The 23,629-nt window shown below is 40.9% G+C and overlaps 1 protein-coding gene across 1 annotated transcript in view; it reads left to right on the top strand.

The window, feature by feature from the left end:
- CALB1 (calbindin 1) overlaps positions 1 to 23,629 on the top strand; it is a 100,306-nt gene that overhangs the window by 4,431 nt on the left and 72,246 nt on the right. Inside the window, exon 3 of the mRNA XM_029591631.1 lies at positions 4,686 to 4,760. Within this exon, the coding sequence (XP_029447491.1) occupies positions 4,686 to 4,760 (75 nt within the window). The remainder of the gene's footprint in view (positions 1 to 4,685; positions 4,761 to 23,629) is intronic.

Genomic DNA, 23,629 nt, shown 5'->3' with positions numbered 1-23,629 from the left:
AAATGGACCATCCAGTCTGCCCAGCAAGCTTCTTTTGGTAACATCTGCTGCACCATACAGGTTTCTCCCATGTTTCTCTTAAGGGTAGCTCTGCTGCTCCATGCAGTTATCCCCAAGCCTTATGATAACCCATAAAAATGTACTGCTAGCAACATTCTTACTGGGTGATGAGCCTCATTGAAAATTCAGACAGTGCTGCTTGATGTGCTTTGCTTATGGACTTGGCTGTAGAAGCAGTCCTGTGCTTTTCCCCTTCTGTCTTCGTATCAGTACCCCAGACTGTAAAAATCAGGGCTTTGTTGGTTGTTGACTGAATCCAATTCTTTTGGCATCTGTCTTATACGTGTCTACCTTGGAATGCCTACTGAAAAAGCTAGTTCCTGCTACACTGAACTTCATTACCTTCCTTGGATCATGCGTGCAATATGAAATAACCTAATTTAAAAAAAAACCATGTATGCATTGTGGATACATTTTTATCAGCTTGCATATTCAAAGTACCATTGAATTTCTAGGCTAATTTTACCAAGCAGGTATCCTATTTAAGGTTTCTTGCCTCATTGGTATCATAGAGTCCTTTGCCATCACTGACAAGCTGCAAGCTGTTATTTCAGTGTCTTTGTTGTTTTTATTTCTCATGAGCTGCTCTCTCCATCATTGACAGTTTTTAAGAGTAGATTAGATAAACATCTGTCTCAGATGGTTCAGGTGTAGCGGATCTTGGCGGGACTGCACAGCTGCTTGGGGTGCCTTCTAGTCCTATCAGTCTACAAATCTGTAATTTTCATCCCCTGTTTCAGATGGTTAATCTCTTGCTGTGTTTAATCACTAGACTCTTAAATTATGCATTATATGCTCTCTGTAGGTGGAGTTTACATCACTCATGGCTGTATGATGTTTATAAAACTTCATCAGTTTATTGTTTTGCTGAGATCGCTTTAACATTTCTGCTTTTTCTGGACCTCGGGGCTTGCATATTTTTTCATTAGATGATTTTGTTGCTAAGTCTTTTCTGTTTTCATTTCATAATACTTGAAAGGAATAATATCTCTAATTTGATCTGTGATGCCACTGTAGGGGAGTGATAATAACATTTTCTATTGAGCCCTGTCAGTAATGCTGGCCTTGAGAGCCACAGTCTAAACATTATAAAGATAAGTATTCTAATGCAATTTAAAACTTTCATGTATGCAAATATACAGTATCTTTATATGATAGATCCTTGTAGACAAGGTCTAATGTATTATTATCATAAAGACCAATATTCAGTATGCCAGTTCATGGACGAGTTATCCTGTCAAAGTTAGCTGGGTAACTTATCTGGATAAAGTTAGCTGAATAATTTGTGCCAGATATTTAGTGGGATAAATGTCCCATTGAATATATTCACCTAAGTTTATCTGGTTACATGTAAGCAGATAACTTTAAAATCTAACCAGTTATGTCTGAATGTAACCAGTTAGGTCTTTAAAGTTATCTGGCTATGTGTACCTAGATAACTTGCTTCTTAACCAGATATAATCAAAATATAGCCAGTTAAGTAGTGATCAAAAATGATGTTTTTAAATCCTAGCGGGCCAACAGACCCAATTTCCCCCAGCCACCCCACTAAAGGCTTTAAGATGTGGGCATTGCACCTCATGCCTCCATCCCCACCAAGCCTCTCCCAAAAGATGATTTGAAAGTTGTGGGTATTTTGACCTAATAAGCTACTCCAACTAATCCCCCTCCACAATTTTAAAATCAATATCAGATCTCTGGGTGTTCACCTTAATCCCCGTGTCCCACACCAACATTAACCCATCTGCCCCACCCAGCAGCCCTGAAAACTCGGAGACTGCACTCCCGATGGTGGGTCTGGCTGGGTTAATGTTGGTGTGGGATGTGAGAGGGGGTACAAGAGATTAAGATGGAGGCCTGGAGTCTCAATATTGATTTTGAAATCATAGAGGGGCAGGGGCTGTGGCTGCCCATTGAACTGAAAGGCCCACAACTTTAAAATGATATTTTCATGGGGTCTTAAGGGGGGGGAGAGAGGCATTGTGTGTAATGCCCCATATCTTGCTGGTGTGACGGTTACTACTCTTAACCAATAAGCCTTCGTTCTCTTGATGCAACTCCTCATTGCTCTCTGCTTTAACGGCAGGGGGAAAAGAGGAAAAGGGTAATTAGATTCAGACAGCAAAAAATAAGAACATTGAATTTTACAGTCTGGGGAAACAAATAAGCATGGTGGTAACTTGCTGATGCAGCCAATAAGCCTGATAATTTTGATGTGACTCCAACATTGCTCTCTGCTTCAACAGCAGTTGGACTCAAACAGCAACCAACAAGTGCCTGACTTTGATGGTCTGGGAAACTGATAAGTATGGGGGTGACCTGTATGCTGCGGCAGATGCTACCATAAACTTGCTGGGCAGACTAGATGGACCATTTGGTCCTTTTCTGCCGTCGTGTCTATGTTTCTATGTTAAGTGTCGATCTTGGCTTGACAAAGGCCCCATATATTATAAGATGCTTAGCAGACTTCAATTAGAAGGCAAATCTTGGGGCATTGTTACCTCTAAGGTGTGTGTGTATGAGTGCACACAAAGACTCTGGACCCCAAGGTCACAGCAGAGCAGTTTGTGCACAAGCTCCTCTCCCGCCAGCTGTAAAACAGGGAGAGAGGCTCATGTGGCTACCAATGGAACTCATCCCACTGTCAGCTGAAGAAATAAGGGGCCGCACACCAGGACCAATGAGAACAAAAACTGACTCCATCACGTCTTTTGTGCTGGCCCTGCAGTATTAAAAACTCATGAGGGTAGTACTTTCTCTATGCTGATCTCACAAAGTGCTAGCCCCACAAATTTTTCATACTGTGGGGCCTGCACAGAAGAGGAGCAGCAGATCAGGCTTCTGTATTAACAATTGTCTCCTCCCCAGTAGGCACGTGGCAGCAGTGACAGTAGCATCAAAGAAGTGGGAGAGGCTCTGAGGTTGCTTGCTGGCAAAAGAAAGAGAGGAGAGTTTGCCTTGAGTGAGTGTGTGTGCGTGTGTGTGTGTGTGTGCATGTGTGTGTGTGTGAAAATGAAAAGGAGCTTGCCTGGGGATGAGGGGTGAGAATTAATGGGTGCCTGCCTGGGGGTCTGTTTGAGGGAACTAGTGAAAGTGAGTGCATGTGTGTGTATAAGAGAATCTGCAGTAGTAAGAGCCTGTGTGTGTGGTGGAGGGGGAGGGAGAGAGAGGGTCAGAGAGCTTGTGTTTGAGGGTGTGTCTGTGTGTGTCTGTGGGAGAGAGCGGATGTGGGGTGTAGTTGTGTATGAAAGCATATATGTGTGTGTGAGAGAGAATGTACATAAAGGTATGTGTGAGAGAGGATAAAGTTGGTGTGCCCTGCTAGCCCTCTAATCCTGGACAAACTCAGGTTGACTAGAAATCAAGAGCTCCCATGTATGGATAGCTGGGAATTTTTTAATCCTTATTAGTTTTAATTATTGCATGTTATTTGATGTGTCTGCTGTTTTGAAATATATGACTTTAATTAATGTATGGTATTCTATTAGTCATTTTTTTATTAGTATGGTTTTACTATTATAATTGAGGCTTTATGTTTCTTGATTTTATTGTTTGTTTTATGAGAAATGGTAGTGTTTCTGTTTTTCCATTGTTAAACTGTAGGCAGAATCTGGCTTCTTGGAGTTTCCATTTCAGTTTTTGTCTGCATATTGCTGATTCTAATTTGTGATCCTTTATTCTGTATTTGGTGAGGGTCTGCCTCTGTTCTACACATGTGACCAAGGTGAGAGATTCTGCTAGAATGAAGTGTTTGTGTAGGGATTTATAGCAATTGGGTCTGTTTCATTTCCCCAGTAGGTGGTGTATTGCTATTCTGAGACCCAGAGTAATGTTTACAGTCCTTGTGTTACTATTATAGGTTTACTATATGGATTTTGAGTGTTTATTTTTTTCATGGTTTTGTGTTACTTAACATTGTGTCTAGCCATATAGAATTAAATGAATTTTGCAGCAATAGTAAAGCATGGCTTACTCTTTTCTTGCTTTATGATCTTTTAAGTAATGGAGAATTATTTTTATTAAAACAGTTAAATAAAACTTTTCAAATCTGAATTTTTTTTTCTATTTTTCCTTGGGCACATTTGGCTCATAGTACACATTTTAGCTCAGGTTATAAAAAGTTTCATGAAAGAAAATTTTTGTGCACATAACCTGTCAAAAATTAGAGGGAACCCTGTCCTGGGGTATTAATACATGGTCTAAGACCATCAGGAATTCCAACTCATTAATAATGCACAAAATTCTTTTTAACAATTATAGAAGTGTAGGGGTGGAATTAAAAAATGTCAAATTTACTAAAATATAATAAATCAGAGCTTAAGAGTGGGTAACTGACTGAAAAAAGAAATGTATGAAGTCATAGTCACAAATCATACAACATCAGAGAAGTCAATTAAATGATGAAAGTACTATATAAGATAAAAAAAAAAAACTGAAAACTTCAAATTCTGAAGCTACTGCACTTTTAGGCAGTATAGAAACCAAGCCCACCATGCATGTCTGATGCACCCCCCAGCTCCAATACACCTCTAATATAATGCAAAACATGCCATTTTCATTTGTTTAAGAAGTGACTGTATTGGCTAATTTGGATATGTAATTATCATTTCATTGCACATTTTTAGGATTTGTCAGACAAAATGAAAGCCTTTGTGGACCAGTATGGACAGAATACTGATGGCAAAATAGGAATAGGCGAGGTAAGAAATGTTTTATTATTCCATTCCATGTAATGCTTTGCATGTGATTTCTTTGATTAATTAAATTAATAAAACACATCTACCAAACCATGAGTTAGTAAATAACTTTTTACAGATTATGTGAATGCCATACTTATGTATTTCCTGAAAATTTTGCTGTGCAAAAGAATTAAAAAAGCAATGACTCTCTCCCTAAAAGCCATGAGTACAATTTGACAAGCCCATTGGGATTCTTTAGTGATCTTTATAGAGGTATTGGTGTGTAAATACAAAAAAATGTGCCTTTCTGAAAGTGTTCATTACACTTCACTGAACATTATAGGTCTAAGTGAAAAGGACAAGAAGCAGGATCATCTTCACAGTTCTTTTTGAAGTATTGAATAGCTACTTGGTCTAGCTCACATTGAGACAGTTGTAAATTAGAAATATTCATTTTGTTAAAGATTGCAGAACTCAAAGGGCAGAGTGAATTTGAACATCTAAGAGTCATTTCAGGAAACCTTAGCAAGTGAAGCCAATGGCAAATTTGGCTAAAAATGAAATTGATTATTTATTTTGATCTTGTATACTAGTTTAAAGTCATAAGGGCCACAGAATCAATTTATCTACATTTCTTGTCTGGAATGATAATTTTGGGGTCAATTTTTTTAAATTATTTATTTAATATCATTTCAATATACATTTAGGGGTAGATTTAAAAAATTTGCGCGATCACGTACTTTTGTTCGCGCACCAGGCGCGAACAAAAGTACGCTGGATTTTATAAGATACGCGCATAACCGCACGTATCTTATAAAATCCAGGGTCAGCGCGCGCAAGGGGGTGCACATTTGTGCAACCTGCGCGCGCCGAGCCCAGCGAGCGCTGCCTGTTCCCTCCGCCCTCCCCCACCTTCCCCTCCCTTCCCCTACCTAACCCACCCCCCCCCCATCTAAACCCACCCCCTACCTTTGTCGGCAAAGTTACGCCTGCAGGCGTAACTTTGCGCGCGCCGGCCGGCAGCCCCACTCCGTGTTCCGGTCCCGGGAGCTGGTCCGGAGGCCACGGCCATGCCCCCGGAACACCCCCGGGCCGAAACCACGCCCGCGTCGCCGCCCCCAAAACGCCGCGTCACGCGCGACACTCCCCCAATGCAAAATAGGTGCGCCGGCACGCGCAGGGCATTTAAAATCCGCCCCTTATAATGTAACATTGATAAAAGAGAACAAATCCAATTTCTGACGACTAGAGTGGCAAATGGATGAACTATGTGAGACATAGAGGTATATAGAGGAGACCTTCAGTGACATAGTAGAACAGTCACACCTCCACTCAGGCAGCCCCTATGATGCTTTGGAGGAGAAAGATCACCTGGAAGGAGAATATTAGCATGGTACAACAAGAAGGAATCCTGTAGTTAGGACCTGCCTGATACAGACCTCAGAGTCCAGGAAAGTCATCTGGGGAGTGTCACTGGACTGCAAGGCAGGACTCAGATCAAGACAAGGATCAGTCTTCTATCTAGCCAGCCCCCTCCCCCACAGGTTAAGCCCTTAGTTTCTGGGGGCCAGCAGATCTTTGCGGCAGCATTACATCATAGTGGTGAGTCTACCTAGGCAAAGCTTGGAATAGGCACGCAGGAGACAAGGCTTGACAATGGCAGGCAGGACAAAGCAGGCAAGGCTTGGCAACCAGAAGAAAGCAAGGCTGGATACTAAGTAAGATCTGGAACTAGACAAGACAAGGATGAGACAAGACAAGGACAGAACTCTGGTATAGGCAGGACTGGATACTGGAACAGACAGGACAAGATCAACAAGGCAGACTAGAGCAAGACTTAGACAAGTCAAACAAGGGAAACAAAGAATGCAGAAGCCCAAAGGCAGAAAGGATTGGAACAGATGGAATAGGCCTGAAGGCCCCAAGGCAGGATACAAGAAAGAATTGGCCAGAGGCCTCAAGACAGGCAACAAGACTAGATAGGCCTGAGGGTCTCAAGGCAAGGCAAGAGACTAGAAATCCCAAAGGCCACAAGGGAAGGCAAGGCAGAAGACCCATAGGTCGCAAGCCAAAGCAAGCCAAAAAGAAGGCCCATAGGCCACAGACAAGACAAGAACAAAGGTAAAGTCATGGAGCCAGAAGTGACACCATGAGAAGACAAGGAGTTTCTGTCAAGGCAGTAAAGAGGAACTTGAGAAGACCAGGGATGAAGCATACTGAGGGCCTCTGCTGGTCAGGAGGCATTATGAATGTAGGATAAGGCTATATAACAGGAGAAATCCTATCATTGCCCTCAGGGTGATATAGTATACTCTTGCACTTTGGGTATGTCTTCAGGGACATATGCAAACGTAATGCCAATTTTTAAAAACGGTTTGTGCAATGTTCTCTCCACCTAGCTTGATGGACTCTCTACTGGGTAACAACAAGCTAGGTGGAGAGAACATTGCACAAATCTCATCTTGGAGTGAGTTTCCTCACTCCGTAGATCATCAAATCTTCACAAGAGACCACTGTTCTGTTCATACGTCTCACGTTGAATGTGAAAGTGGCCCCTAACCCCCTACACTAATACCTAAACCTCACCTCGAGTTACTAGGTGGGCCTCCCATAGGGATACAAATACCTATGGCAAGGTTCTCTCTCTCTCTCTCTTGGTATTGCGATATTGGAAAATGAGGCCCTTAGTGTATCTGGATTTCCAGAAAGCATTTGGCAAAGTCTCTCATGAGAGACTTCTCAGGAAATTAAAATGTCATGGGATAAGAGGTAATGTCCTATTGTGGATTAGGAACTGGTTAAAAGATAGAAAACAGAGAATATGTCTAAATGGTAAACTTTCTCAATAGAGACAGGTGAATAGTGGAGTACCCCAGGGATCTGTTCTGGGACCAGTGCTTTTTAACATATTTATAAATGACCTGGAAATGGGAACAATGAATAAGGAAATCAAATTTGCAGATGACAAATTTATTCAAAGTTGTTAAATTGCAAGAGGATAGTGAGAAATTGCAAGAGGAACTTGCAAGATTGGGAGACTAGCATGCATATGGCACATGGCATTTAATGTGGACAACTCCAAAGTGATGCACCTAGGGAAGAGCAATCTAAATTATAGCTACACAATGCATGGTTCCACATTAAGAGTCACTACACAGGAAAAGGATCAAGGCATTATTGTGGAAAGCATGTTGACATCCTCAGCTCAGTGTGTGGTAGCAGCCAAGAAAGCAAATAGAAATTAGGAAAGGAATGGAGAATAAAGCAGAGAATATCATAATGCACAGTGCAACCACATCTGAAGTATTGTGTGCAATTCTGGTCACCATATCTCATAAAAAGATATAGCAGATTAGAAAAGGTACAGAGAAGGGCAACCAAAATGATAAAAGGGATGGAAAAATGAAAGAGGTTAGGGCTTTTCAGCTTGGAGAAGAGATGGTTGAGAGGAGATACGATAGAGGTCTAGAAAATGAGTGGAATGGAATAAGTAAACACAAATCAATTGTTTACTCTTTCAAAAAGTAGAAAGATTAGGGGATTTGCATTGAATTTACTAAGTAGTAAATTTAAGACAAATAGGAGAAAATACTTTTTTACTCAACTTATAATTAAGCTCTGGAATTCATTGCCAGAGGATGTGTTGTGTGACCTCGACAGAGGTTGAGGACCCTTGGTCTGAGTTGGGATTGACGCCACCTGGGAGGAAGACCACCCACAGGTTCCCAACATTAGGAGGTGAGGCTGACGGATGACAGGGGCCAGCTGACTGAGGCTTCACCACTACCAACCCCGTTCCCCGCAGGTTGAGCCCTTGGGTTCTGGGGGCCGGCTGGACTTAGGTGGGCCCCTGTGTTGAAGCTCCGACAAGGGATGATCCAAGTCCTGGGCTGGCAGCAAGCAAGAGGCGAGTGGTCCAGTCCGAAGGCCCAAGGCAGGTGGCAAGCAAGGAGCGTGAGGTCCAATCCGAAGTCCAGGGCAGGCGGCAAGCAAAAAGCGTGAGGTCCAATCCGAAGTCCAGGGCAGGTGGCGAGCAAGAAGCCTGAGGTCCAATCCAAAGTTAAAGCCAGGGGAATCCATCTGAAGTAGAAGGAGAAGGAGCAGGAGCAGGAACAGGGCGGGAAGGCAGGAATGGGGACTTTGGCAGACAGGGACCGGCACAAGGAAGGCAGAAACAGGCACTGGGATGACAGGAAGAGGAATGCTGGAACAAGCACGACACCACAAGGGCAGCAAGAGCAGACTTGTTGCCAAGTCGCCAGAGGGGCGTCAGTTGAGGGTTTTTATAGGGCAGAGCCCTGACATCCGAGGGAAGGGCCGACGGCAACTTCCTGCCATGGGCCCTTTAAATCTTCGCCTAAGGCGTACATGCGAGCCTAAGGCAGGAATCAGCTGGGGCAACACCGGCGGCATCCTGCACGCTGGAGGCCCTGCGCCAGCGTCAGCAGTAACGGAGGCCCTCCGGCCTCGGGAAACGGCACAGGAGGAAGGACCGGCCCAGGCAGTAAGTACAACAGGATGTAGTGAAAGATGTTAATATAACTGGATTTAAAAAAGTTTTGGACAAGGGCCTGGAGGAAATGTCCATAAACAATTATTAAGACGGACTTGAGGAAATCCATTGCTTATCCCTAGGATAAGCAATGGATAAGCAATAGAATCCATTGCTTATCCCTAGGATAAGCAATGGATTCTATTTACCTTTTGGGATCCTGCCAGATAATAGTGACCTGGATTGGCCAGTGTTTGAAACAGAATACTGGGCTTCATGGACCTTTGGTCTTATCAAGTATGGCAAATCTTATGTTCTTATATTCTTAAAGAAATTTGGAAATGTTTCCATCATTAATACAAAAAAAAAAAACAAAAAACCCAAACAAACAAGAAAAAGCCTTGTGACTCAAAAATGAAGAAAAAAATCAATTTGTTCCAAATATATAGCCCACAAATATGATGGAGATCCCAAAGAAAGAAGAATATATAATCGAGGAAATCAAACTACACCTGCAGGGAGGGTAATTTTCAAATTCCTCACCTAGGTGCAAAGTTCACAGGTTCTTTTCACCTGCTTTTATAGTGGGTGAATTTTCAATTATATATTGTTCCTGTGGATTTACAAATGCAGCCTGTGTGCATTATTTTCCCACTCTGACCTAAATACACTTTGGGGAATGCTTCTTCACAGTCCAGCTGAAGGTTTGCATGGAATGGAAGGCCAGCAAATCTTTAGCTGGATTGAGAAAAGGCAATTTTCAGCCAGCCAATTCAACTGGGTGAGAATGGCTTTGAAATTTGCCCTTTTGGAAGCATATTGCATGCTTTACTTCCAGATCTTTTTTCCATTGACATTATTAAAAGTAAACACCGAAAGATGAATTTTCAAAATGGACACATGTTGAAATCCGGAAATGGATGTGCATCTAGCACTTCTGCGTGTTATAAAATACCATCACTTGTGCATCCATAAGCCAACTTTCACTGCTGGGCACACACAAGCTTAAAATTGCCATGTATCTGGGTGTTCGCTGACACACTCGTAAACATGTGCCCGCGCGCCCCTTCTGTAGGTTTAATTCAAACTTAGGGGCCTATTTACGAAGCCATGAAATGGCAATAACTCACAATATCGGCTAATAACATAAATTATTTCCCAGGTAACTTGCGTTATTTGCTGATGCCATTTCACAACTTAGCACTAAAAATGAATCTGGAGCCATTTCAGGTAATAAGCTGTGTTGCATGTAAATGCATGCAAATCAGCTAATTACTGTCACAACTGAGGGTCCGGCTAGAGCTGGGGAACCTCCACAGGGACAGAACAGAACTTCAAGGTAGAGCAGAGAGGATCTTTTATCTGTACCATTCACCTCCCCTGCAGGTTCTGGAAGCCAGCAAGACTTAGGGTGCAGCTGGAATCAAGGTGCGGGCTGGAACTTGGAGACACAGGCTGGAGGCAAGGACTGGAGATGAAGGCAAGACAGGGCTGGAGACTGAGGCAAGGCAAGGCTAGAGACTAATGCAGGTCAGGGCTGGAGACTGAGGCAGGGAAGGACTGGAGACAAGGGCTGGGCGCACGTGGAACTAGGCTCAACAGGCTGGGTAGACTGGGATAAGGCAGGGCATTGGCAGTACAGGGAATGGATACCAGGGACAGGACTAGTCCAGACAAGAACAAGATTAGACCAAGAAAAAGACAGCCTGTTTATATTGATCTATTCAAATGTAAAACTATAAATGTTTCATTTTTCAAAATATACCTTTATTATTTTTTTTTTACTCAGTGTTCTTGTTTTACTGATGCATGTATCTAAACAGTTTTTACTATTCCATTATTCTCAATAAAGCCCCACATTTCTAAACTCTAAAATACCCATAATTCACCATTCATATCCTTTCATACTTCCTCACACATTCATACCTATCATAAACACTTACTCCCAATGCACAACCATTTACCTTATTATAACCCCAATATGTATTGTGCTATTCCATTATAACCTTTACTTATACATCCACCATGTTGCATATGCTGATTTATGCGTGACTTCAAAAAACACACTTTTTCTTTTAACTTTTAACACTGGATCCTCTTCACTCCAACGAATGATTGCATTTTTTCTTAATTTCACTCTTTCTCTTAAGCTTGAGTAGCCTCGCAATATTATTCTCTTACAAATGGCAAGTCTTCATTTGGCCCAACCCAGGCGGCTAAGTAAAACATTTGTTTCTAAGAGAGCGAGTCAAAGAGAGCCTAGCCAAATGAAGACTTGACATTCGTAAGAGAATAACATTGCGAGGCTACTCAAGCTTAAGAGAAAGAGTGAAATTAAGAAAAAATGCAATCATTTGTTGGAGTGAAGAGGATCCAGTGTTAAAAGTTAAAAGAAAAGGACTGTGTTTTTTGAAGTCACGCATAAGTCAGCATATGCAACATGGTGGATGTATAAGTAAAGGTTATAATGGAAAAGCACAATACATATTGGGGTTATAATAAGGTAAATGGTTATACATTGGGAGTAAGTGTTTTATGATAGGTATGAATGTGTGAGGAAGTATGAAAGGATATGAATGGTGAATTATGGGTATTTTAGAGTTTACAGATGTGGAGATTTATTGAGAATAATGAAATAGTAAAAACTGTTTAGATACATGTATCAGTAAAACAAGAACACTGAGTAAAAAATAAAAAATAATAAAGGTACATTTTGAAAAATGAAACATTTATAGTTTTACATGTGAATAGATCAATATACACAGTTAGGCTGTCTTTTTCTAGTTCTTCTTATATGTAGTAGACAGTGTTTATGCAGTATTTAGGATTAAGAGCAAGATTAGACCAAGATAGACAAGGACAGGCCAGGGACAAGTCAGAACAGAACAAAGAACACAGAGGCCCAAAGGCAGCAGTTCAGAAGGCCCAGAGGCCAGATAGGAAGATACTAGGAGATCAGAAGGCTGCAGGTCTAGGCAAGGCAAGGCTGGAAGGCTCAGAGGCCACAGGATTAGGCAACACAGAGCTGGAAGTCCTAGAGGCCAGAAAATTAAGTTAGGCAAGGTGGTGCTGGAAGGCCTGAAGGCCACAAGACTAGACAAGACTGAGCTATAAGGCCATGAGGCAACAAAGCAATACAAGGTAGAACAGGGCCAAGCAGGAAGTTGATTAGACTAGATGACAAGGCATCAGGTATTGCAAAAGGCAGATCTAAATAGGCCAAGCCTTGCTGAGTCATGAGCCCTTGGAGACTATGGCTAGAGTGAGAGCAAATTTAACTCCATAGGGACCTCTGGTGGCAGGGAGGCTGCATAGCAGGCTGGATCCTAACAATTACCATGTCAACAACTAGCACGGCTTACAAAAAAACCCTTACTGTTCAATATATTTATAAATGATCTGGAAAGAAATACTACAAGTGAGATAATCAAATTTGCAGATGACACAAAATTGTTCAGAGTAGTTAAATCACAAGCAGATTGTGACAAATTGCAGGAAGACCTTGTGAGACTGGAAAATTGGGCATCCAAATGGCAGATGAAATTTAATGTGGATAAGTGCAAGGTGATGCATATAGGGAAAAATAACCCATGCTATAATTACACAATGTTGGGTTCCATATTAGGTGCTACAACCCAAGAAAGAGATCTAGGTGTCATAGTGGATAACACATTGAAATCGTCGGTGCAGTGTGCTGCAGCAGTCAAAAAAGCAAACAGAATGTTGGGAATTATTAGAAAAGGAATGATGAATAAAACGGAAAATGTCATAATGCCTCTGTATCACTCCATGGTGAGACCGCACCTTGAATACTGTGTACAATTCTGGTCGCCGCATCTCAAAAAAGATATAATTGCGATGGAGAAGGTACAGAGAAGGGCTACCAAAATGATAAGGGGAATGGAAGAAATCCCCTATGAGGAAAGACTAAAGAGGTTAGGACTTTTCAGCTTGGAGAAGAGACAACTGAGGGGGGATATGATAGAGGTATTTAAAATCATGAGAGGTCTAGAATGGGTAGATGTGAATCGGTTATTTACTCTTTCGGATAGTAGAAAGACTAGGGGGCACTCCATGAAGTTAGCATGGGGCACATTTAAAACTAATCGGAGAAAGTTCTTTTTTACTCAACGCACAATTAAACTCTGGAATTTGTTGCCAGAGAAAGTGGTTCGTGCAGTTAGTATAGCTGTGTTTAAAAAAGGATTGGATAAGTTCTTGGAGGAGAAGTCCATTACCTGCTATTAAGTTCACTTAGAGAATAGCCACTGCCATTAGCAATGGTTACATGGAATAGACTTAGTTTTTGGGTACTTGCCAGGTTCTTATGGCCTGGATTGGCCACTGTTGGAAACAGGATGCTGGGCTTGATGGACCCTTGGTCTGACCCAGTATGGCATGTTCTTATGTTCTTAAGTTCTTAGCTGCGCTATTCTGGAAAAGTTAGCTACACCTCAAGTAGTAACCATGTAGTTAATTTCCTTTGTTAAGGTCCCTGGCGATGCTCCTGGTTTACTACCTTAAAGAAGTCACAAGTCCCTCTAGCATGCCCCCTCAGTCCTTTCAATAAAATCCATGATGGCCCATGGAGTAAAGTTAAAGTCTTCATGCTAACCCCCATCTATATTTAAAATGTGCCTTCATTATGCAGATAAGCTTATGCATGCTGTGATTTCCAGTTTTAAAATATGGAGCTACATGTGTTAGTGTTGGCCCCACCCTGGAACACTGATGCCCCATCACCCTATTATATTTCACGTGCACACAGGAATATATGCACATAATTCACTGCTTTTCAAAATCCGCGTTGCTCATGCATGGCTAACATATATGCATATATGGGCATTTTTGCACAAGCAATGCTTTTAAACTATACCTCTTACTAAAGTCAGGACATATCACATATACTGCTTCTTACTTACATATAAGGCCTATTAACTCTATTTAAAAAACGTATTTGGTTGGTTTAGCAATATTTGTTCTTCATAAATCTATAGAGGCTGTTTCTTCACACTGTGTTATTATGTAGTTGCTTACTAATTGCTTGGTGATTTGATCTAGTATCGATGTTTTACATACTGAAGAAGTATTTTCAGATCTATAATTCCCAGAATCTTGTTTTTTGTTTTATGTCCTTGGCACCATGTCAGTGGATTGCTCTCCCACAATCACTTTTCCTTCCTCACTTCAAATGTTGTGACACAGGTAGCACAGGGACCCACACTTGTCTGATACCTGGAGGAAGGGGAAACCACCTATAAGGCAACCCTCGATGCCACTTATTGATCAGTAGAGCCTACCTGGAGAGTGGGTGTCACCTTTCCTGGCTCTCTGTCTGGCAATATTGTTGGAGGTCCCAAAAGTTAAAAATAGTCAAAAAAGATAAAAAATTTAAAATTGGCCCGTGGCTCGCGGGTTGAAAACCGGATGCTCAATTTTGCCGGCGTCTGGTTTCCGAACCCGTGGCTGTCAGCGGGTTTGAGAACCGATGCTGGCAAAATTGAATCACGCGCCCAGGAGAGTGGCCTGTGCACACGCAGGGAGAGCAGGCGCTCGCCCGCTCTCCCGCGACTTTTTCTGTATTGGCCTGTGAGTTTGAAGCAAATAAAAGGTTACTCCTTAATTGGAGAAGTTTAAAACTGAGGTCCATATTCAGACACAGTCTAGATAGCAAAGTTAGCCAACTAACTTCGGAGGTATATGGAATACTGCAGCTGCACAATTGAATATAGTTGGATATCTTATAGTTAGCTGGTTAACAATAACCTGTTAACTTAAGGACAGCTCTCGGGCCCGACCAGACTTAGCCTGGCTAACTCGGAATATCGAAATTAGATGGTTATCTTAGCCAGCTAATCCAACTCATTCCAGTTATGCCTCTAGAATGCCTCTAACTTATCCAGCTAAATTCTAACCTCCTGACTTATTAGCCAGCTAGAACTTAGCTGGATATGTGCCCAAATAAACATTTAGCTGAATAACTTCTGAGTTAGCTGGCTAAAATGCTTTTGAATATGGAACTCAGTTAGCTGCTGTTTGAATCCTGGTATGAAGTAAGAGTTTCTTTGTTCACCTTAAGCACTTGAAAAGGCTATTCACTGATTAGAATTATTAAGAAAGCAGGTCCACAAATGCTTAGATATTGCTGTGTTAGCCTTATCCTCTGTAAGTGTTAAGGGATGGACAGGGAATAACTATCAGAGTGGTGAGGATTACTAAAGTACTAATGCGAGCTGAACTTATAAAAGCTTTAGGAGTTTGTACTGGTTATCAAGTGGGAGGGGTTTAGCTTTAGAAAATTAAGATTGTCACTGGTTAAATCAAAGCTTTCAAGAATTGTTACTGAGCCCTGGAGCCCAAGCTAAGAAATCTTTAGGGAATTGCCCATAGCTAGCAGGGAAAATATTAGACAACAGAACTGTTACCAATTAAGGAGACTGAGGGATTTCTTCAATCAAGTTCTGCAGACAATGGTGAAACATTAGAAGAAGGATGATGGACTTCCTAAATAAAAGTAATTGTTGTGGGCACTGATTTGAAGGTGAAGAAAAGATTAGTAGGAGCTTAATAAAGCAGTGTTTTGTTTGTGCACTTGTTCTTGTTTCTAAACCCCTGGAAACTTACTTTATTAAATTCTGAAAGCTTGTGTTAAGCTATAATTTGCTGGTCAGAGATGTCTCTTCTTATACAGGCTAGACTCCATTTTAGATTTATTTAAAGGTCAGGTAATTGGGGTGAGGATCCTTTTAAGCACTATGCTGAACCTCCAGATGGGAAAATAGATCAGACACTGGTTCAACAACCCCCTCTACTGACAGTTCCCAGTCTAGACAGCTTTAACCTACAGCTGCCTGTATTCTAGAAATAAGCTGATACAGCACCTCCACCTCCACCACCACCACTGGTGAAGAGGCAGCGTCAATGGCTGAAACACTACAATATGCATGAAATATATTTGCATGCACTGCCTCCAATGTATGTAAATATATCTCATGCATATTCATTGTGGATGTCTTACAAAAAAAAAAAACACCTGTTTGTGGCACTCCAGAACTGGAGTTGCCTACCTTTAGTCTATAACATGATATGGTGTAAGAAGTTTGAACCTAAGAACCCACAGTAAGCCTCTCAGTGCCTCAAGATGTGAAGTTTGACTCTCCTGCAGGACTCAGCTTTCCTGATCTGGCACCCTGGCCTGACTGTAACTAGTGGTTGGCCAGCTGCATGCGGAGGAAGAGGTGGTGCATGTATATACAATTATTTATAATATGTGGCTTTAAGCTGAGCACATCTTCAAGTTAGTTGTTTTACAGGCTGAGGGAGACAAGACCAGATATGAAAAGGCCTTGGAAAATGATGAGGAATATTTTATCTTCAAGTGCAATGTAATGAGAGGGCAAAGTTCCACCAGCAATCTCAGCTCAAAGGGAAACCAGTAGAAGCTTTCAGTAGTCAGCTATATGAACTGGCTGAGCACTATGACTTTGGAGCTGCTAAGGAGGACCAGATCCAGGACCGGCTGGTAACCAGAATTCAGGACAAAGTTATGTCACTGAAGCTACAAATACAGAAAGACCTGATGCTATCCACAGCCATAGAGATTACTAGGCTCTCTGAACTGGTAAAGCACAGAACAAGGCTTCAAGTACATAGAGGAGAGAAGAGATGTTATGTGGCAAAAATAAGCCTCAGCAAAGCCAGAGCAGGCTGAAATACCAAGAAAGTGCCCAGAGATCTTATTTCCAAAAAAATTTGAGTAAATGTAGAAGGAATGGTGGAGATCATCTGTCTACCAACACATGCCCAGCCGTTAGATGAAAATGCAGTGAGTGCCAGAAAGCTGGCCACTTTGCAGTGGTGTGCTGCACCATGCAAGTGTAAGAAGTAGTCATGCAGAAAACCAAGGGACCTTGGGTTTTCTGCTCGGTACTGCAAGAAATAACCAATAACAAGTTGACTATGAAAAAGTTAGCATCAGATCAGTAGCCATCAGCGTGCATGACTTTACAAATTGCATGTATTCCAATGAAATTCAAATTGAATGCTAGAAAAGACACCTCTGTCATAACTTTATGAATAGCTTTATAGGAAACCTCCTCTTAGGCCAGATAACAAGATTCTGATGAGCCCAGGAAATGTGTTAACCACAAGTCAGTCCATAGCATGTACTCACCTCAACATCCATGACGGACCTAGAGGATATTTCTTCCAGTTAGTGCTGGTGAATTCCACAGATGAAAATGTACTGAGAAGAGGAATAGGAGTGGCAATGAGAAAATGTGGACATCAAGGCCATAATGTCTTCAGTGCTATGGGGTTCTTAAAGAAAGAGTCAGTCAAAATTTTCATAAAACAATGAGCGGAACCTTACAGGATAGCAAATCCCATCATATTCCGATACAACTGCTACAAAAAGTCGAGGCAGAGTTGAAATGCGTGAAAAATGCTCAGGACTGAAAAAGTAACTAAACTAACTGGTGTGCTTCGATGGTTCCAGTGACCAAGCAAAAGGGAGCATCCAAGTATGTGTGGCTTTGATGAAACTCAATAAAAATGTCTAAAAGTGGAAATTCATCCTAGTTAGATAACACGCAAGCTGGCAGAAAGTGCCATATTCTCCAAACCTGATGCAGCCAGTGGATTTTGGAGGATCCTGTTAGATGAGGAGTGCCAAGCTGATGACATTCAGAATGCCATGGGAACATTACTGCTTCGGAAGTTTTTTTTTTTTTTTGCATGATTTGAGTCCCTGAGATATTCCAGTGCAAGATGACAAACATTCTTAAAGAATCAAAAAGAGAAGCAACCACAACCTTGTCATATAAACCACACTGTGAGAAAAGGAAGAATAGTAACAGAAATATGTGAAAAAAGGCACCAATTTATGACCCAATAAAGCTGAAATCAGTTGGGGTATCAGAGAGATGGAATCAGCAAAGTGTTACAATTTGGCTGATGCTGTCTGGTCTGTGTAATCATTTACCACGAGCAAATGATCCAAAAAGAATTTGAAGTCTAAGTTTTTAAATTGTGTATAAAAACAGAAACATAGCAAGATTCAGAGACAATAATTGCATATCCAGCACTGACACTTACGTTGTCCATGTGGGGTAAATGATTACACACACTAGACAGTGTTGGCCAAATTGTGACATTTCTCTAAATCTGGCTCTCAGATATCCCATTGATTTCAACTTTATAGAGTCATGGATTGATGCCAAACCTTTTGAAGACTATGATGGTGTAGTGACTTATATGGATGATGTGTTAGTTTATGGAACCACACTGAGAAACATGACTGCCAATTATAAAAGATACTTCAGAAAATAAAGGCCTCAAGATTGAAAATAAACAAAGAAAAATGCCAGTTCAAGCAGCCTTAGCAGGAATTCTTAAGACACCTCACTAGAAAAAACGGGACTGACTCCACATCCAAAACACGCTGAAAAATGTCATTTGTCTATCCTTTCCTTTCTCAGCATGCTACCAAAATGTGTATCCACTCGTATCACCTCCCACTTAGATTATTGCAATTTAATCCTTGTGGGCCTCTTACTGAACTATATTTTACCTCTCTCATCTATTCAAAAATTGACTGCATGATTTATCTTCTGACATTGCTATGCTTTTCAAGTCACTACATTTCACTTCCACATATAGGTCAAGCTACTCTTACCTACAAATGCATTCACTCTTCACATCTCATTATCTATCTTCTTTTTTAAGAACATAAGAACATGCCATACTGGGTTAGACCAAGGGTCCATCAAGCCCAGCATCCTGTTTCCAACAGTGGCCAATCCAGGCCATAAGAACCTGGCAAGTACTCAAAAACTAAGCCTATTCCATGTTACTGTTGCTAGTAATAACAGTGGCTATTTTCTAAATCAACTTAATTAATAATCTCATTACACCCTTCCTCATGAACTCCAGTCATCAGGCAAGTCACTCTTACCTCTGCCATTCATCTCCACTGTCAACTCACGACTCCATATTTTCCACTTTGCTATATCAAATACCTGGAATAGTCTTCCCGAGTTGATATGTCATGGTCTCTCTCTAGTCATATTTAAATCCAGTCTGAAAACTCACCATTTTGTGGCATCTTTTATTCTTAATGACTTCTCTACAATAAATACACTTCTCATAGACTCTTATTTGTCATGCATGTTTACCTTGAATAGATTGAAAGATCCATGGAGCAAGCAATGTCTCTTAAGTGAATCTCTACAGCACTGTGTATGTCAATATTAGTGTTTTAGAAATGATAAATAGTAGCAGGATTAGTAATAGCTTAAGACCCAGTTGTTTTTAGACTTCTTAGCTCAATATGATATCGCCATGTTATGACAAGCTGGTATTTTCCCAAGGGAATGAACTGCCAGAAAGAGTGGTAGCCATTATGAAAAGGTTCCTCTGTCAACCAGACCCCTATCTTATCCTTCTGAGCTTCCACACCATACCAACAGAATCTATGTGAGATTCCGCTAGTGGCTATATTCCTTTGCTAGTGGCAATATTTGCACTACAATGACCTGATTTCACTATTTTGAAACAAAATGACATAAAAACTAAACACAGCTTTGAGACTTTCTATAATAAACATCATTAGCAAAACTGCTATCAGCTCTCATCCCAGAAGACCTGGCTGACATCAAAACAGATGGCAAGAAGCATTGGGACAGGACAGCCATTGTTACATTGCACCATGACTCACCATGTTCTTACTTTCTCCAGTTCTTGGCACATTGACCAGGTGCACTCAATGGCATATGCAGTCCAGCACTGACTGCACTGATTCAGAAGACTATACTAGACCCACCAAGATCTTTAGAGGGTGCTGAAAGCAATGATCTGCCAAAGGTCGTGACCACCATATCAGACTGAATACTGAAACCCATTGTTAGAATGGACTTTTAGCAGAATAATCCTTGTATTTTCATTGCCCCCAAAGTTGTTCAGAAATTATCATTTGTTTTCTACTATGTGAAAGTGTTCACAGTTGAAAAAAGAGAAAATATAATGTGGAGTATAATGTTCAGTAGCTCAGCAAGTTGAAGCACATGGGTTAGCTTCTCTGGTAGACCTAGATACAGTGCACTGAAATAGTCCAGAGGCCCAGGACCAAAGCTTGTACCTCCATCCAAAAAAGGTCATGAGGTAGAAAACTCTTTAACGGCCTAATCATCTTCAGCTTATAAACAGCTATGTGGCGCACTTGTGATTTCATAGACAGTTGCAAGTCTAAAAAGACTCCCAAACTTCTTACTTCTGTCTGTAAAGGCATGGAGAGATCAGTTGTAATTTTCACCTCTGACCCGGGGGAACCAGCCAGTGACTTTCCCACCCGTAAGATCTTAGTTTTATTTATAATTTAAAAATAAATGATGGTCATTCAACCTTTCTCTTACTTGCTAAAGTTAGCCTATAACCTACTTATTGTCAGTTCACCCTTTAATCCAAATGGTAAAAAAAACAACTGAATATCATCAGCATATATCAAATATTTAATATCCAATGAACGTAATAAAGCCCCCAAAGAAGACAAATATTAAATAAAACTGCTGAAAGGGCTGTCCCCAGGGCACCCCATATTTAAAGGTATGCCAGAACGAAGTATCACTTCCCATCTGAACTCTTTGTGTTCTGTCGATAAGAAACGATCTAAACCAACTTAAAACTGTTTCCCCTAAGACATACAGCGCTAAATAGCTTCAAAGCATCTCGTGATGCACTGAGTCAAAGGCCACAATTAAGTCGAGCTGGACCAGTATGCCTAAACCACCCTGGTCCAAACAACCCAGTAGGCAATCTAACAGACTGAACAGGAGATGCTCAGTACTGTGATTTTTTGTGAAACCAAAACTGGTTATATAGTCCTCTAGCTGTTCCAACACTGTTTTCTCTAAGATTTTGCTACTGTTGGTAAGCTTGATACAGGCCAGTAGTTCCTCAACTCAGAAGAGGATTTGTAGTGGATAAATTTAGCTTTTTAATGAAACTGTGAATAAATTTAGCAACTCAATCCCCCATAAATTTTCAAAGGGGTCAGTTTAGCTGCTTAACTCGCAAAGTGATAGGAGGTAATAGGTAGAGGTTATGAATGAAAAATATATATTTGGAACAGCTATGGAAGATGGTTGTTGGAAAAGGGTTGAGAGGTTGGGTAGGGGACATCAGAGAGGGAGATGTTGATATAGTAAATGGAAGTTTATGTACTTATTTACCCAAGTGGTAGAAAACCAGAGAGAAAGTCTCAGTTTGGGCATACTGAATGGATCAGATGGATCGGCATTCATTTCTTTTACTATGTAATCCCTTTAAGAAATGATCCTTATATGCCTTTCTCCAAAAAAAAAAAAAGTTCCTCTTAGCTTTGCAGGTAATCTCCTATAATATTGTGCATTATTTACCTTTGATACTGCTGGTGATAAGAATGATTATTTCTTTTTAATCTGAATCTTCGTGCCCAGGATGTCAATTACCATCAATACCTTAAGGTAATCTAACTGAAATGGAAGCAAGTATAATATAGGAACTGGGATTATGTTAAACTGTGTAACTAGAACCCTGGCACTGTTTATACTTTTCTGGCCTTGGGTTAGCATATCTCATTAGAACAAGGAAGGAGGTGGTATAGAGCAAAAATGGCAAGAACATAAGCATCGAGGTCTCCTGCTCCTGCCATAAGGTTACCACATTTTTGATAGACAAATGTGGGACATGTATTCCCTTCATAGTAGTAGGGAGTGCTGTGAATGAGCAGTTTATAAGAGATCTGTCGCACCCAGGAAATGGTTTGCCATCCTAGTCTCAAAACTGGGAATAAGGAGGAGATTAGGAACTACAGGCCAGTTAGTCAGACATCAGTAACGAGTAAATTAATGGAATTGCTACTAAAACTAAATTGCTGATGAGTAAATTAATGGAATTGCTACTAAAACATGTTTAACTTTATATCTCCCCCTTCTTTCAATTTCCCCTCTTGTTAACATGTTATATTTGTATTATGTTAAACTTGTTCTTTATAAACGTGTTCTATGTAAAGCGCCACCCCAGGCACTAGTTTATGTTACGCTGTGAACCGATGTGATATCATTGATGAATGTCGGTATATAAAATCTTTAAATAAATAAATAAATAAAACTGAGGATAGTACTGTTTCTGGAATGTAATGGATTACAAAATCCGAGGAAGCATGGTTTTACCAGAGGAAGATCTTAGCAGACAAATCTAATCTTTTTCTTTGACTGGATGCCTAGAGAATTAGATCATGGAAAGAAACTAGATGTAGTGTATTTGGATATCAGAAAGGCCTTTAAAACAGTTCAGCATAGGTGAATTATAAACAAACCGAGTGCTCTTTGTATAGTCAATAAAGTGGCTGACTGGCTTAGAAACTGGTTGTGTGGGAAGATACAAACAGTAGCAGTTGAATGGTGCTCACTTCAAAGAAAGGGGGGTTTACTAGTGGTTTGCAGCAGGGATTTGTTCGTCCTCAGTCCAGTATTGTTCAAGATAGTAACATAGAATATGTCAGTAAAAACCTAATTGCCCCATGCAGTCTGACCAGCAGAGGTGTTTAGTGCTGTAACAGTTACTCCCTTCAGATTACCCTAAGGATATGGAGGCCCCCATCCAAGCTGTAAAAGCAGATGATGGCAAGACCTCCCCCTCCCAACATTATTCATTCCTTCTTGCAGTGCACAGAGGGCCTGTCCCAACCGTAGAAGCACAAGAGCGGACTGCCCCTGCCCTTCTACTATATGAGTGAGCTTGTTCAAACTTTATTGAAGTTTATTGCTGAAGGGCTTTTGGATAAGTTTTGCCTTTTTGTAGATAATAACATCAAAATCTGTAACAGAGTAGAAACCCTGGAAGATGTGGAAAACATGTGGCAGGTTCTAGTGACACTTGAGGAATGCTCTAGAGTTTGGCAGTTATGATTTAATGCTATTCAAAGTCATGCATTCAGGTTGTAAAATCCCAAGGAACTGGTACAGTATAGGGCTGAAGTTGCTCTATGCACAAAACAAGAGTGGGGTGATGCGGGGAAACTATAGACCAGTGAGCCTGACATCAGTGCCAGGAAAAAGCATATAAATTATTCTAAAGAATAAAATTATGGAACATATAGAAAGGCATGGTTTAAAGGGACATAGCTAGCATGGATTTACATAAGGGAAGTTTCACCTTACCAATCTGCTACATATTTTTGAAGGGGTTAATAAGCATATAAATAATGATGATCGAGTGGATATAGAGTATTTGGATTTTCAGAAAGCATTTGAAAACGTTCCCCATGAGAGACTCCTAAGACGAAAAAAAAATTAAGGGATATGAAGCAATATACTTTTGTGGATTGCAGACTGGTTAAAAGATATGACTTCGAGAGTAG

Source organism: Rhinatrema bivittatum, chromosome 2 (genome assembly GCF_901001135.1).
Source record: "Rhinatrema bivittatum chromosome 2, aRhiBiv1.1, whole genome shotgun sequence".
In the NCBI taxonomy this organism is placed as follows: Eukaryota; Metazoa; Chordata; class Amphibia; order Gymnophiona; family Rhinatrematidae; genus Rhinatrema; species Rhinatrema bivittatum.
This window is presented reverse-complemented; position numbering and strand designations above follow the sequence as displayed.